The sequence below is a fragment of the Dermacentor silvarum genome, chromosome 1, assembly GCF_013339745.2.
Source record: "Dermacentor silvarum isolate Dsil-2018 chromosome 1, BIME_Dsil_1.4, whole genome shotgun sequence".
Taxonomy (NCBI): Eukaryota; Metazoa; Arthropoda; class Arachnida; order Ixodida; family Ixodidae; genus Dermacentor; species Dermacentor silvarum.
The window spans coordinates 420869204-420883100 of NC_051154.1; the positions used below are offsets into that span (position 1 = coordinate 420869204).

Here is a 13897-nt window from a genome sequence, read left to right on the forward strand (position 1 = left end):
TTACCAGGCGGAGAATCCGTGCCTCTTATAAATGAGGCGCACGCATTCAACGTCGTCAGTTATGTCGTCATCCTCGAGGTCTGTTGAAAAGAAAATAGTTTTCACATGAGGAACAAATTTAATTGCCATTCGCGTCGTATCTGAGATGCTGTTTGGATAAGTGCGGCGTTCATTTTTCACCTAAATCGGCGTTTTAAAAATGTTTTTATTTGTGTGTTGATACCTGAAATGTCGCTAATTTTAGTGATGTTCTGTAAAAAATGTGAGATATACTGGCGGTTTATTGCGGCTATTAAGAAATAAAGTCTGCAGAGGCCTACATCACGGTCGCTTGTTGCCCACAATGCGCTTCCGACTACACACATTTTGTTTTGGTTTTTATTGCGCAAAAAAAGAACAGGAAAAGAGCGTAGCGAGGAGCACACCAAAGGAAGCAAACAAAACGCGCTATTGTCAGTACAAATGTATTTCGTACAAAATTTGAACAGTCATTAAGAAGTGCTTTTCTTTAAAACTTTCGTTGCGGTGTGGTAGTTGAACAGGAGGAGCTGTCTAAAAGCATTAAGGAATAGCTGACATTAAATGAAAAAAAACTCTCCTTTGATGATATAATGATCTATTTATAGCCCGGAAAGCGTCCCCGCGGTGCGCTGTCCAGAAGAGCGGCGTTCTCTCAACCTTCCAGAAAACGTTTTTATTGATACCAGCTAGCACTTTGGCTCTGGGGATATCCTTATAATCGTATTACTTAAATAATCACAAACGATATATAGTTACTGGTTAATGTAGTCGCTTATTATGGTTAAAACAACGTATTGCAGTATAGCTTACAAGACGGCGACCGCCGTTGGCTTGAACATATCATCGGAAATATTTTCTGGCTACAGACCTGGGCGCACTGACATGGCCGCTATTCTTGCAAGCAACCTTTCAATGCTTCGAAACACTTCGAAACAAATTCATAAAAGTAGTTTTGTTGTTATTTCCGCGTTGAAACATACAGTGACTGCAAAGGCAGCGCTGCGTCACACAGGTATAGGAGAAAATATTTGAGTCCCTGAAATGACCGAAAACCGTGTATTTCTTTGTTTTTGTTTTCTTGTTGTTATAATTGATTTGGATAATTGAGTTCCGCTTGCCGAAAGGTCGGAAGCTAACATAATAAACTCAGCTAAATAACAAATAAAGTAAGCTAAGCAAAATATTTTAAAAATACTAACTAAATATTTATTTGTTTCTTTCACTCTGATTCCCATCATTTCGAATGCTCAAGCTATAGAAACATAGTTTGCGTATGTTTATTGCGACAGCGTGCTTACGCGAGTAGCCTTGTTCAATCGGCTGTAATAAATTTTGACTAACAAAAGAAATAGCAAAACTCGCTCATTTTTACGGAACACAAGGTCACTTATGATGGAGAGCTAGCTGCTGCATGCAAGGAGGCAGAGTGAATTGAGAATGATCTGCGTTACCGGCGCAGTCAATGTAGCATTCGTTCTTAGGTCCAGGCGGGCTGCACCAGTACCGGTCGTTGATCTGCAAGAAGGCAAAGAGAAGACGGCGTGTTTGTACCGCATATTATTTTTCACCGCCGGTACTTTCACTAGCTGTCACTGCTGTTTGAAGCTCAAAGTGAAACCTGCTCTGAAACGCATATCGTAACAGATGAGAGATTTCTTTTTCTTTTCGTCTGAAGATACACGATCTCAGAACATGGCTTCGGATTAGGCTGTGGAATACGAAGGTGTTTGAACTCCGGGCACACGAGTCACGTACAAGTGCGGATCGACGTTTGGAAGTCGCTGCGCGGCAGCTGTTTTAAGCGAGAAATTTAAGTTTTAAACGAACGTGAGTAACAAACACTTTCGTGTCACTGACCACTAATTACGTAAGAATCGACAGTTTGGGTTCTTTTGAAAGCCAAAACGTCAAGCACAAATAATTTTTAGACTTTTTTTTTCTGCCTTCGCTTCACACACCTTATGAAAAAAAAAAAAATCCGTCTTTAGCGGCTAAAGAGGCTTATTAACAACTACAACGAATAAACTATGAAGAAGGATATTCTGTCTCCTTGCACGTGAAATTATTTGGCCTTTTCTCGAAGCCTATAGTTTCTTTTACTTGATACGCCGCGCCCTATATATCCGCTTGGTTAGATTATACCAATCATTCTGGACATAATAGGAACGAAAGAATGACCCTCCCGGATCTCGGCTGGTCTCGTATTCCGCTCGTGTCTCGTCGACAGCGTCGCGTGATAGCATACAGACTCGCTGAGCCGCTCAAGTCACCACCGTCGACCTGAGTGCACCTTCGGGAAAGAGATTTTGCTCACAACTTGGGTACGTTGGCGCTAAAGAGACAAGTGCACTTCCCTATATATCAATATATTTCCAGACAACGAGAATGCTTCTTGGCGTCATAAGCCATGACAGGATTCGCTCTCATTATGTAGTGATTGCTACGGGTGTTTTAGTGCAAGCAGAAATAAAAAATACAGAATAAAACAGGTTGCACACACCAGCTCCCCTCAGAACGTAACGACTTTGATCTTCATTAAGACAGCGTGTCCTCAATGTGGCCGCTCATACTTTCGAGGAAATCTTAATCTTTCCATTGGAAGCAGATACAAGAAGAAAAAGAACGATCGGCCCATTGTAGACAAAATTCACTGTGATAACACCTGTGCTGGGCTTGCGCGTAATGTTGAAACACAAGAACGAAAAACAACGTACTACAGCTTGCCTCATGATCAGGTCGTGGTTTTGTGGGGTAATTAAAATCCCATAATTTAATTAATATTAGCAACAACCACCCACCTTGAATGACGCATTCAAGTCATGTTTCATCATGTACTCCACGTATTGGTGGAGCCTAACAATTAGTGTTATTATCAAGGTGTTCGAATAGTGAAATTTTCGAATCTAATTGGATATGGATGTTCGAGAAATACAACCTCAGAAAATCTACTCGAATTTCGTGTATTTTCTCATTTTTAAAACAAAGTGAAATGTTAATGATTTCGCGGGGTCAGTTTCGTTAAAAAAAAAAAGCTAATATTGCATTATATAAGACAAGCATGTAATGCCATTTACATATGGACGTCCGGTCAACTAAGGAGCTTGTAAATTATAAACTGTTTTGCGCGTATCTGGTGCTTCGTGATAATACATTAATGAACAAAAAGGGAATAACATGTCATCTGATGCGCACAGTGTTGTGTTCGCTGAAGGAGATACGCGTGATACTGTGTACTGCACCACATATTCGCACGTTGTTTTAAATGAATATATACGCATGGTCAAAGTGGCCGAATGATAAATTGCCTTGCCTAAACCAAGACAACGAGTCGTATGCCGCCAAGAAGCGAGACATGACTGAGCAGAAGTTATGTGCCCGTGAGTTCACTCAAGAACTGGTGTCTCTGCGCAACAACCGCGGCTCCCCTGCAGTAAAGTCATTGGGAACAATCACCACTTGCACCAGTGATTTTCTCTGTGGACTTCTATAATTGTTGCATTGTTGGCGATCATTCATATTCGAACAAAAACAAATATTCGTCAGCTTCGAACAGTAAATCCTCGAATTGAGTACGAATCGAATTGCAAATACTATTCGATTCGTATTCGACCTTGCGAATATTCATACAGCCGTGGCTTTTACACTTGTAGAATAAATTTTGTTTACAATAGGTCCATTTGTCGATTCTGCATCTATACTTTCAAAACGAATTACTCGTTACTGGTTGTGTAGAGCTAGTAATTATCTCTGTTCTTGTAAGCAACGTACGGAAAGGGACTATAGTCTGAGGTGCTTTACTGTAGGTATCACGAGATCATATCGTACTTAACAGTGTCAAACACGGGACATTGTCGGTTCTGTCTTGAACGGTTCTGTCTTGAAAGACAGAACCGACAAGCATCCTCGTTCCTAGTTCCCCGCGTCATGTTTGGCGCCAAAATACGATGTGAATAACAACCACAACTCGATCAAACTTTCACGTTACCTAGGATTACTCTGTGTCGCCCTATAGATAGACCATATGCAGGATACACCAAAAAATGTATATACTTAAACAGGTATATGATGTGTTTTCTGCGCATACGTGCTTCCCATTCATTAAGAATCGGCATGCGTGTGAGAATGACAGCAGCGATGAGCAGCTGGTGGGCGCCACTGGAGGTCATAACTCGGGTGTGGGCACCAAGTTTCTTAGCATTGGAGGAATAGTGTGCGTGCGTACCTGGAAGAGACCGTGGTCTGCGCTGCCGTCCCAGTTCATGTGGCCGACTGCGCTGCTGTTGAAGAGGCTCTCATGCTCGGCGATGCACACCCCTGCGACAGCGTTCGACAGGCTTCACTGACGCCGCTATGTCGGACGAAGAACGATTAATTGCTTACATCTGTGAGCGAAACAGAAGCAACGCTGCAGCCAGAATTTATCCTGCTGAGGAGCACAGGTGTAGCCGCCATATCCCGTTACTGCTTCCCGCTCTTGGAATAGAGGACAAGGGATTGGAGGAAATCTGGCCTTCCACCCGGGATCGGTCACATTAAGGCGAGGGGCGGGGATGATGAGGGGGGCAATGCGTGCCTGACTTGCGCCCCCTAACCTCCGCCTACCCATTCCTCCCTCTTCCAGCTGCGCCTCCCAGAAAGCATGCAGGTTGCATGTTTGCTGTTTGTGAGCCCGTGCAACGGCTGTTTCTTGCCGCTGCTCGGGCTTCTATACATCGTATTGGATGATCATGCACTGTCTCATGTGCTGTGTCGGTTTATTCCGGACCACCAATTACCATCATTCATTCTGTGGGCTCTGACAGCCCCGGAATCGCATAGCCAACTTTGATCTACAAACAACGCAATGCCGAGGTTGAATCGCTATCCAATTGCATCTAAACGCAGCAGTTTTCATTACTCGTGTATGGTAATCACGCTATACAATTGTTGATTTGCGGTGTCAAAACAAGAAGCTGCCCGATATTAACAGAGCATACATGATTCAATGCCATCCCAGCACGTTTTCTTATGAAACAAGAGGTCAAGAGTCCGTGCTAACTCGCCGTCGTAACGTTCCCGAAAATTCAATTGGCCTGTGTAATGCAAGGGTTATTTTGAACGATTATATTTCATCTTTACTATCCACCGCTCCGGTCTACCGTTCGATTCTGATGATAAGGTAGGCGGGGCGCTACTCGGGCACATGATGAAGCGCGAAAAGGAAAATAATTGAACCAGAATTGTTGCATTATTTCGGACAGCGTCAAACTTGGGCCGCTATTTTGTAGCGATGCCTTTCCGATGCTAATGCCTTTTCGCGCTTTTCGTGCTTGGTCAGTGGTCAGAGCGACGGTCCGCTCACGTTATCAACGGGATCAGCCGGCCGTGAGCGGTGGATGATAAGGCGTACTAGTATAGAATAAAGCATAAGGCATCGCTACAAAATACCGGTCTTGGAGTGCTTGGCCGCGATTCTGTACCAATGTCTTCTGCCCAATTCTGTCACTGTTATCATCCACCGCTCACAGCCGGCTGATTCCATTGAGAACACGGGCGGAGCGTCGCTTTGACTAGGGTGCCTTGATGCGCGCGCTCTGACGAAGCCCGAAAAGTGCGAAAAGGAATAGCATCGGAAAAGGCATCGCTACAATATCGTGGCCCTTACTTAAACATGACCCTCGAAGCTCTTTTATTGTCAATCAAGCACTCAACGCAAAAGTAATATACACCCACCTATTTCTGTACAGTCTGTCTCTTTTAAAAAAAATAATTTAGTTATTATTATAAGTATTGCTTTTTTTTAGTATTCTAGTTTGTTAATCTCCTCACACGTCGCCCTCACCTACACGTTGTAGCGCCCTCCTGCTCAAAATACACCCACCAAGTTTTAACAGCGGCGCCCCATCAGCGATCGCAGCTTGACCCGCTGAAAGAAACAACGAATCCGGCGAGGCAATCCAGCTTTATACGAGGAGACCATGTTTCGGAAACTACGCCATTCGGCAACTGTAGTGTTAACGACCGCAACGACTGGTCTAATGTACTTACCACCACAGCCGGCTACGGTCATCGCGCGTCGCTCGGCAGCCACCTTTAAACACTTGTACAAGAGTGAAAAAGTAACAAGGGGCGTGGGCTCACACTGCGGTTATCTGGTCTTCGGGGAATCCGTGCACATAGAGAAGCTCCCGTGCCAGCTCGCATTTCTCGAACACCTTTGCCCAGGAGCAGGGAAGTGCCACCAGGGCGGCCACAGAGTGCGGCGTGGAACAGCATCTGCAAGCACTAAATGGAGACGATCGAAGTCGTGCAATGCGCGATCAGTGACAATCGCGTGCGCGCGTTTTATGAGCACGCAGGACGAACTGCCGGACTAAACGGGTAGACCGCGAGGCGGACGTGTGCGACGTCTTAATAAGCGCGCTCCAAACTTAAGTCTTCCACGACTCATTGGTAGTCTGCGAGGGGCGCACATCTCCGCAATCGTCCCGGTAGCTGCGTGCCCGGCCGACCTTACGAGTTGCATCTGCGAGAAGGGAAACAACATTGCGCGCGGCGTCACTGGGGACACCGGTGCGGCACGTCGCGCGATATACGTATAGCATGGCCTGAGTGCACTTGCCGAGTCAGTGCTCGGGCGACCGCGACCGCAGGTAATCGGCTTATCCTCGTTTGAACTTGTTTCTACAGAAGCCGGTTGGGACAGGATGATGTATTTGTCTTGTCTGGCGCCGATATACTTATACGACCGCAGGGCCTTGAGTAAGTGACTTAGAAACGGGGAGTCCCCTTTACGTGATCTGAGAGGCTGCATATTCCCGTGGATGTGATGAACGGAGAGGTGACAGGCGAGTCGTTTGCCTGCAGCAGGAGCGCCCTGGTGACCTACGACACTACCATTCATTTGCGCCACGCACGCTAAGGAGTAATATTTTGCTTTCGCGACTACGAAGTAACGTTGCAGATCACCAGCGGCAGTAGATCAATGTCCGCCGTTCTGCTACTGCGCACGTATAGTCGCGGGTTTGATTCCCAACAGCGGCCACCGCACATCGATGGGGGTGGACTGAAAAAAAAAAAAAAAAAAAAAACGTTCGTGTGCTTAGATTTAGGCGTATATTAAAGAAGAGGTCGAAATTATTCTGGTGTTCTCCATTACTGTGCTTCCCATAGAAGAGCTAAGGTTGGAACTAAGTGAAATGCGCGATTGCGCCACATGAACGAACATCGGAAATGACGTCGTGTATGTGTTATTTCCGTCGTTCGTTCTTGTACCTTCGTAGCGCGTTTCACTTCATCTTCCTATGGTCCATAACCCCATCAATCGATCATATATTGCAGATATTGAAACTTAACACCCTCCCAACAAGCACCTACGTGATCTTCACGATGTTGTTTGCGCTGCCTTAATCGTGCGTGAAATTTCTGAAGTCCTTGAACCTCACTTAGAGTGTTAAAATACGGCCTGGAGCGCCTCTTTTTCTATCTCCAGATTGACTCGCTGTGAAGGTTTTTTTTTTTTTTTTTGCCTCATGAGGACAAACCTTGAAAATGTCTGTCCAGGCTCTGAACTTGCCGCTTCTGTCGCGTGCACGCATACACAACTAAATTTCGAATAGCGCTTATTCTGCTCTGGAGATTTGCAACAAGTATTGCATGCGTTAGCACATCACACACAACTGGCGGAAGTGCCAATCCCCCCCCCCTCCAGTAGTGTGCCAACAGCTAAAGAGCTTAAAAGTGCTAGAATATGACTCAACCAGAATTTACGACTCCAAACGTTGTCGCGACGAGCAACGCAGCTCGTAGACATACAATCACCTGGTTCTTGCCTCCGAATGTACTCGACCTCTGCCCGCCTTCCGATTGTCTAAAGTGACTTCAGATTGAGCTCAGCTCGCCAAACCGAGGTTCCTACGAAGACTTTCGTCACTCTATCAAGTGGCTCAGCTAGCTTGAGTCACTTCACCGCAAGTTAAGCGGTCGCAAGTGTACACTGCGGAGTGCACCGCCGCCTCTTTATTTTGGCGAGTCGCTGTCAGCGGACCCCCCCTTGTGTGACAGACGCTTGCGCGGAAAGACCCGTATCACGAACCACCCACCATGTGGGCATCAAAAAAAAAAAAAAAAAGGGGGGGGGGGGGACGGGTCGTTGTCGAGGCGTTGCCGATACGCTAGCTGGACAAGTGAAACTTTTGCTTTGATACGAAATTGCTTGCTTAGCTTAGGAAATGACTGCTTTCTGCCACGAATGCAGCCGAAATATAGCAACAAATAAACAAATACAGCCGAAATCGCGAGAAAAAGAGGGGGAAATATTAGAAGGTTGAAACATCAATGTGATCATTTCCACCCAGCCCAACCAAAGCTATTTGTGCCACGTACGCACACAATTTGTCGAATACCGCTATTCAACTCATAATAATAACAAAAATCGACAGCTGCAGCTTCAAAACCGAGCTTCGAGAATGCTACTTCACAGGGCTCCTTCGTTACACTTTTTTTTTTTTCCTTTTACCTTTTTCAGATACTGCGATAAAATAAATGTCCCCATGCTTTAGGAAATATACCAACGGCTTCTGACAGAGTTGTGCATGTGGACATAACTATACTATTATCCTGGAAATTCATTTCAAGTGGATGCGTCTTGCAAACTCACCGGCTACAATCCGTAAATTGCAATATGTGTCGTCGTAATTGTTCTCAAGAAGTTCATTATCAATTCTTGTTAATTATGTGTTTCGATGTGGGTCAATTTCTCGTGCTACTAATATGTCCGCCTTTTCGAATAACCCAGCTCAACGATAAGACTTATGCTACCTGCCACAGACGATATTTAAATTTGAGTTTAATTTTGAACACCCGGTATAATATATGTTCGGTTTGAAATATTCCTCGCTTTCAGGGTATCATACCAGAACTAGATCGATAAAAGAAACTTGAAAAGAGAGAGGGAGAGAGAGAGAGAAAAAGGCAACTTTCTTTTTGTGAGAGCGGGTATAAAAACGGAATGTCGAATATTTTTTTCTTTCTTTTTTTATCTATAGCGATTTTCATTCACACAGACTGCACTTGTCGGAAACGCACAGCGATTAAAGTGGCAATGAACCGTCTGCACTACACCGATGATTTGCGTATATCATTGCCCTTCGTGAGACAAGCCACGATCAAATGTTTCGGATAAAGTTTTTCCTAGAGGGTCGCTTTTAACCATTCCGTTTAGTAAGCTTACTCAAGCGACCGAGTCGACTGGAAACTACGCTTTTTTAACAGCGGAGCTTTTAAGCCGGGCGTAATGTGTCAACCGCGAACGGAAAATGTGGGCCGATCCTGGCGGTAGTGCAGAAAGGGTCCAAGCGCAATGGCACATACCCACGTGAACTAGCGAAGCTGAGCCTGGCTAAGTCTAGATAAGCATGGCCGGGACTACTTAAGCTTAGTCAGTCGTCGATATCCAATCAATAGCTAATCGATAATCGATCAATAATAAATAAATACCGGAAAATACTGGGGATGACTTCGTAGTGCTTAGCTTAGCCCAAATACGTGGCCAATACCTTGCGATAGCCAATCGATAGCTAATCGATCAATAATCAATAAATTCCAGAAAATGCTGAGGATGACTTGGTAGTGCTTAGCCTAGCCCAAATACGTGACCAATACGTTGCGATAGCCAATCGATAGCTAATCAAAAGCTAATAGATCAATAATCAATAAATTCCGGGAAATGCTGGGGATGACTTGGTATTGCTTAGCCTAGCCCAAATACTTGGCCAATACCTTGCGATCGCCAATCGATAGCTAATCGATAATCGATCAATAATCAATAAATTCCGGAAAATGGTGGGGATGACTTGGTAGTGCTTCGCCTAGCCCAAATACGTGGCCAATACCTTGCGATAGCCAATCGATAATCGATCAATAATCAATAAATTCCGGAAAATGCTGGGGATGACTTGGTAGTGCTTAGCCTAGCCCAAAAGCCAGGACTAGTTAGGTGCCGACCAGCTCCGCTGTCTCTTTAGCATTGCGCCTCCAGTGCAAGCTACGCTATTTTTTTTTTTTCTTTTTTCTCTATGCGCCTGCATGTGCAGTTTCGAGCATTTACTTTGTTGAATTAGGCTAAATGCTCACAGCGACGTTTCACGATGAGCACGGGCATAGCGCCCACAAAAGAAGTATAGCAGACAGTTATTGCGATATTTTAATGAAAGGTGATACGTTGATGCGCCGGAGCACTGCCATCCCCGATGTCACTTGGCCACGTTGTCGGGAGGGATGCTCCTACGAGCATGCAGATGTACTCACTGCGCGAACGTGAGATTGCTGCGGGGACTGTCACACTCGTCGCTTCTCAGTGCGCCGATTCGAGTTATTGTGCCAAACAAAAGTGTATGCTCTTTTATTCCTGTCATTATTTGTCAGTAATACACAAGAACATCAACAGGTTCGAACAAGTTTGAAGCGTTTCTTTCTTTCTTTTTCGCTCAGAAATTGACCCGGAAGCGAATCTTTTCTAAAAAAAAAAAAAAAAAAAAAAAAAAACTAACGAAAAGGAAAATCTAGCTCAACAGCCTGGTTGCTTTCTATTGGTACAAGCTCTAGTGGAAGGAAAGGAGTCGCACTTTTAGCTTCAGGAACAAGAATTGTGCAAGCGTTGAGTCACACGGAAAACTCTTCAAACGAAAACGTCAGCCCTGCAAATAAGCCTCGCATCTGTGATATCGATATCGCTGGTCGAATATGCAATACTCAGTGGTTCACTTAGTTTTTTTTTTTCCTTATTTTTTCTTTCTATCTACCGGTCCATTGCGAAGATGTCTTTACGCAACAGCGTGAAGAATTCGACTAGTAGGTGACAAGAAATAACAAGGGGTGGGAGGGAGGCGGTGGAAATGGGACAAGGACAAGAAACATAAACATTTAAGTACTTCCCTCTCTGTCACCTTTTCTCTTCTGCGCAATTCGCACGCTCGCCATGTTTTGAATAAAGTTACTTTTCTCACTACAGACGCGACAAAACTCTCGTACACACCACACACACACACACACACACACACACACACAAAAAAAAAAAAAAAAAAAAAAGCCGTACAGTGACACGTATAAGTAGCAAGAGACCCGAAGAGAAAGTGTGACTTATTTTGCAATGAACGTTACCTATGTATAGCTGCGAAGATTAATAACCACATGAAGGGTTTGAAATGTTCTCATTATGTGTGTTATTTTGTTATAAATTCTTCTTTCTAGCGGGTGCTAACCTTAGGTACTAGCTATACTCAATGGAACACAGCTACGCTAATATTACAATAAGTTAAGCATACTCACTCAAGCAATGAACTTCAGAAGAGTACAGACTTGGACTTGTGGGTGCATCATTACGGAAAGAAAACAGCATACAAGCAACAACGGGGACCAAGGCAAAGAGGACACCACAGCGCTTTTCATTTCTTGGTTGATTTCTTGTACTCAGCGCTGTGGTGTCGTCTTTGCTTTGTTGTTGTTTGCGCGCTGTTTTCTTTCAGCACTCAAGCAGTCAGCTTTAATTACATTGGTGTTCGAGAGGTCATTCGAATAATGAACTTCCTGGCACTCTTCGGAAAGTTGTGCGGACATACAGCGTCTTACTTGCCAGTAGGCATTGGTGTTTTATGAAGTACAAAGCGAAACCTTCCAGTCCCTGAAGAAAAAACTACAGTGGCGAACAGCGACCGTTTTCTTTCACAAATGTGGCCAAAAAAAAAAAAAAAAAAAAAAAGAAAGTGGCGCCAGTAAAGCACCACATGCTTAACGGCACTCTGAATCTATACGTGAATCGGCATGTAGGCAGCGCACTTCTTCCGATCCGATTAGCGCGCTTTGCCCAGTTACTGAGCCGTTACGGTGATAGCACTGCACGCCAATAACGCCTCAGGGTATCGCATATATTACAGCGCTGTCCGCTGCCCACGGCGGATTAATTTTTTTCTTTCTTTCTTTCTGAGCTGACAGGAAGCCCACCTTTGCCGAGAGTCTTCGAAGACGCGCGCCGAAGCCATCCTCCTGCTGCTGCCGGTCGCCCGTTTTATCCATCTTGGCAGAACCGGCTCGAGCGCGGGGCCAACGATGATATAAGGGCGCGCGGCCCGCGGGTTGTTTGCAAGGAGGCATCCATGCCCAATTCGCGTAGCGCGCGCTTTCGCAACGCGCGGGATTATCGGTTGGAATTGCGCGTCACGTTCTGCGCGTTGCAGCCCATCCCCTCCAAGGCCGGTGTGCACGAAGGCCTCCTGGTAGCGGCGTGGACGCGCCGGCGCACGGCCAGGATCAGTGGCCGCGACCGGCGCGGCGCGCCTTCCTTAAACGGGACGATGTGCATTGTTGACGCATCGAGAGCTTTAATCTCAAGTCTGTGCTTTCGCCGACGATATTTCGGGCAATAGGCGTGGGACTTCAACGAGTATACCGAGAGCCACCGATTGTCCCCTCCCACCTCTCGAGTGTCGGCCGGTTGCAGAACATGTGGCGGTTGCTTGAAAGGTCGGCGGAGGATAATTACCACACGGCACAGATAGCTCGTGCGAGTCAGTGCTACACATGCGCGCTACTAAAGCAGGGCGTGTCGCGCGAGCCGGGCTTGTGTCGAGAAATCCTCGTATAGCTCTTGAAATATAACGCTACCTCCATTTTTCGATGGCAGATACTTGTTGCGCACCTCATAACTAGCGCACGAAGTGCCCTGATGCATGAAATTTTCATTCGGTTATGAACTTATTTGGGGCCTGTGATTGGATTTTAAAACCTTCAATGGTGGTATTTGAGGCCTGCGCTTACGTACTGTGGTGGAATCCCTCGCCCCTCGCCTCTAGAAAAAAAAAAAAATTAAGTAGCCATTCCACTCTGTGAAGGTTGATGACCAGCCAAGCTGTAGCGCATCACACAGGGTTAGACAAGGGTACATGTATTTATTTTCATCATTTGGTAATGGTAGTGACGATAGCTTTGTGATTACTGTGATATACACTGATTGGTTCTGTTACAACCTTAGACAGATTCTTGGCCAATGTTAAATCTATACACGACCGTTGTTGAGCAGTTAACAGACTTGGATTGGTGTATAGCACTTCAAACCAAACTCTTCTAGCACAAACTGAGTGAACCATTTCTTGTCTGGTTTTGAAATATCCACACTGAAGTCTCCAACAATGATCACAGGGGTAGAGTCATCACGGCTAACCCATGAAAAGTGCGTGTCATGGACTTCTCGATATCACACTTGGGCGTGCCTTGAGATATATACACAGTGGATATCACAATTCCCTCTTTCATCTGTACGACACAGACATACCCACAGTCGGTGGCCATTGTATCTTTTGCGAGTCAAAGGCGTACGGTTTTACGTACATTTTGTCCTTCGCGTATATGGCAACGCCTCCTGCTCGTGAGTCCATGTGTTGTTCACAAATGATTCCAGTATACCATTATTATTATTATTATTATTATTATTATTATTATTATTATTATTATTATTATTATTATTATTATTATTATTATTATTATTATTAGGGGCGGAGTGCTTGAAGCCTGCTTCACCTCCGCCGCGGGTCGGTCCGGTATTGCACATCCTCCGGGATCGGCCCACGATCACCTTTTTTATTGTTGACGCACAGGTACGAAAAACACATGGAACCCTAGCCATTGCGTGTCACTACCCGGGAAATGTCTCTCGAACACGCAGACATGCAAGGACGCAGAATACTATTAACCTTAACTTCTGTAACCTAGGGTCAGCAGAGGGATATCCTTAACACGGCATAGACACATCTGTGGACGTAGGAAAACACCGAATGCCCCGCTCTTTCTCTCATCGTAATTTATTGTCTCTCCGCCCGTACACGACTGATGCATCATTTCGTGT

At 45.2% G+C, this 13897-nt stretch overlaps 1 protein-coding gene and 1 pseudogene across 1 annotated transcript; one reads left to right on the forward strand and one right to left on the reverse strand.

The window, feature by feature from the left end:
* Window positions 1-6257, reverse strand: LOC119447584 (lysozyme 2-like; the record flags this gene model as incomplete). Its single annotated transcript, XM_037711501.2, has 5 exons — window positions 1-80; window positions 1473-1536; window positions 4244-4335; window positions 5527-5594; window positions 6142-6257. Coding segments are annotated over 5 exons (420 nt in total), but the record flags the coding sequence as incomplete, so codon positions are not given.
* A 7197-nt stretch (window positions 6258-13454) lies between these two features.
* Window positions 13455-13626, forward strand: LOC119437905 (U2 spliceosomal RNA; annotated as a pseudogene).
* Window positions 13627-13897: the final 271 nt, after the last annotated feature.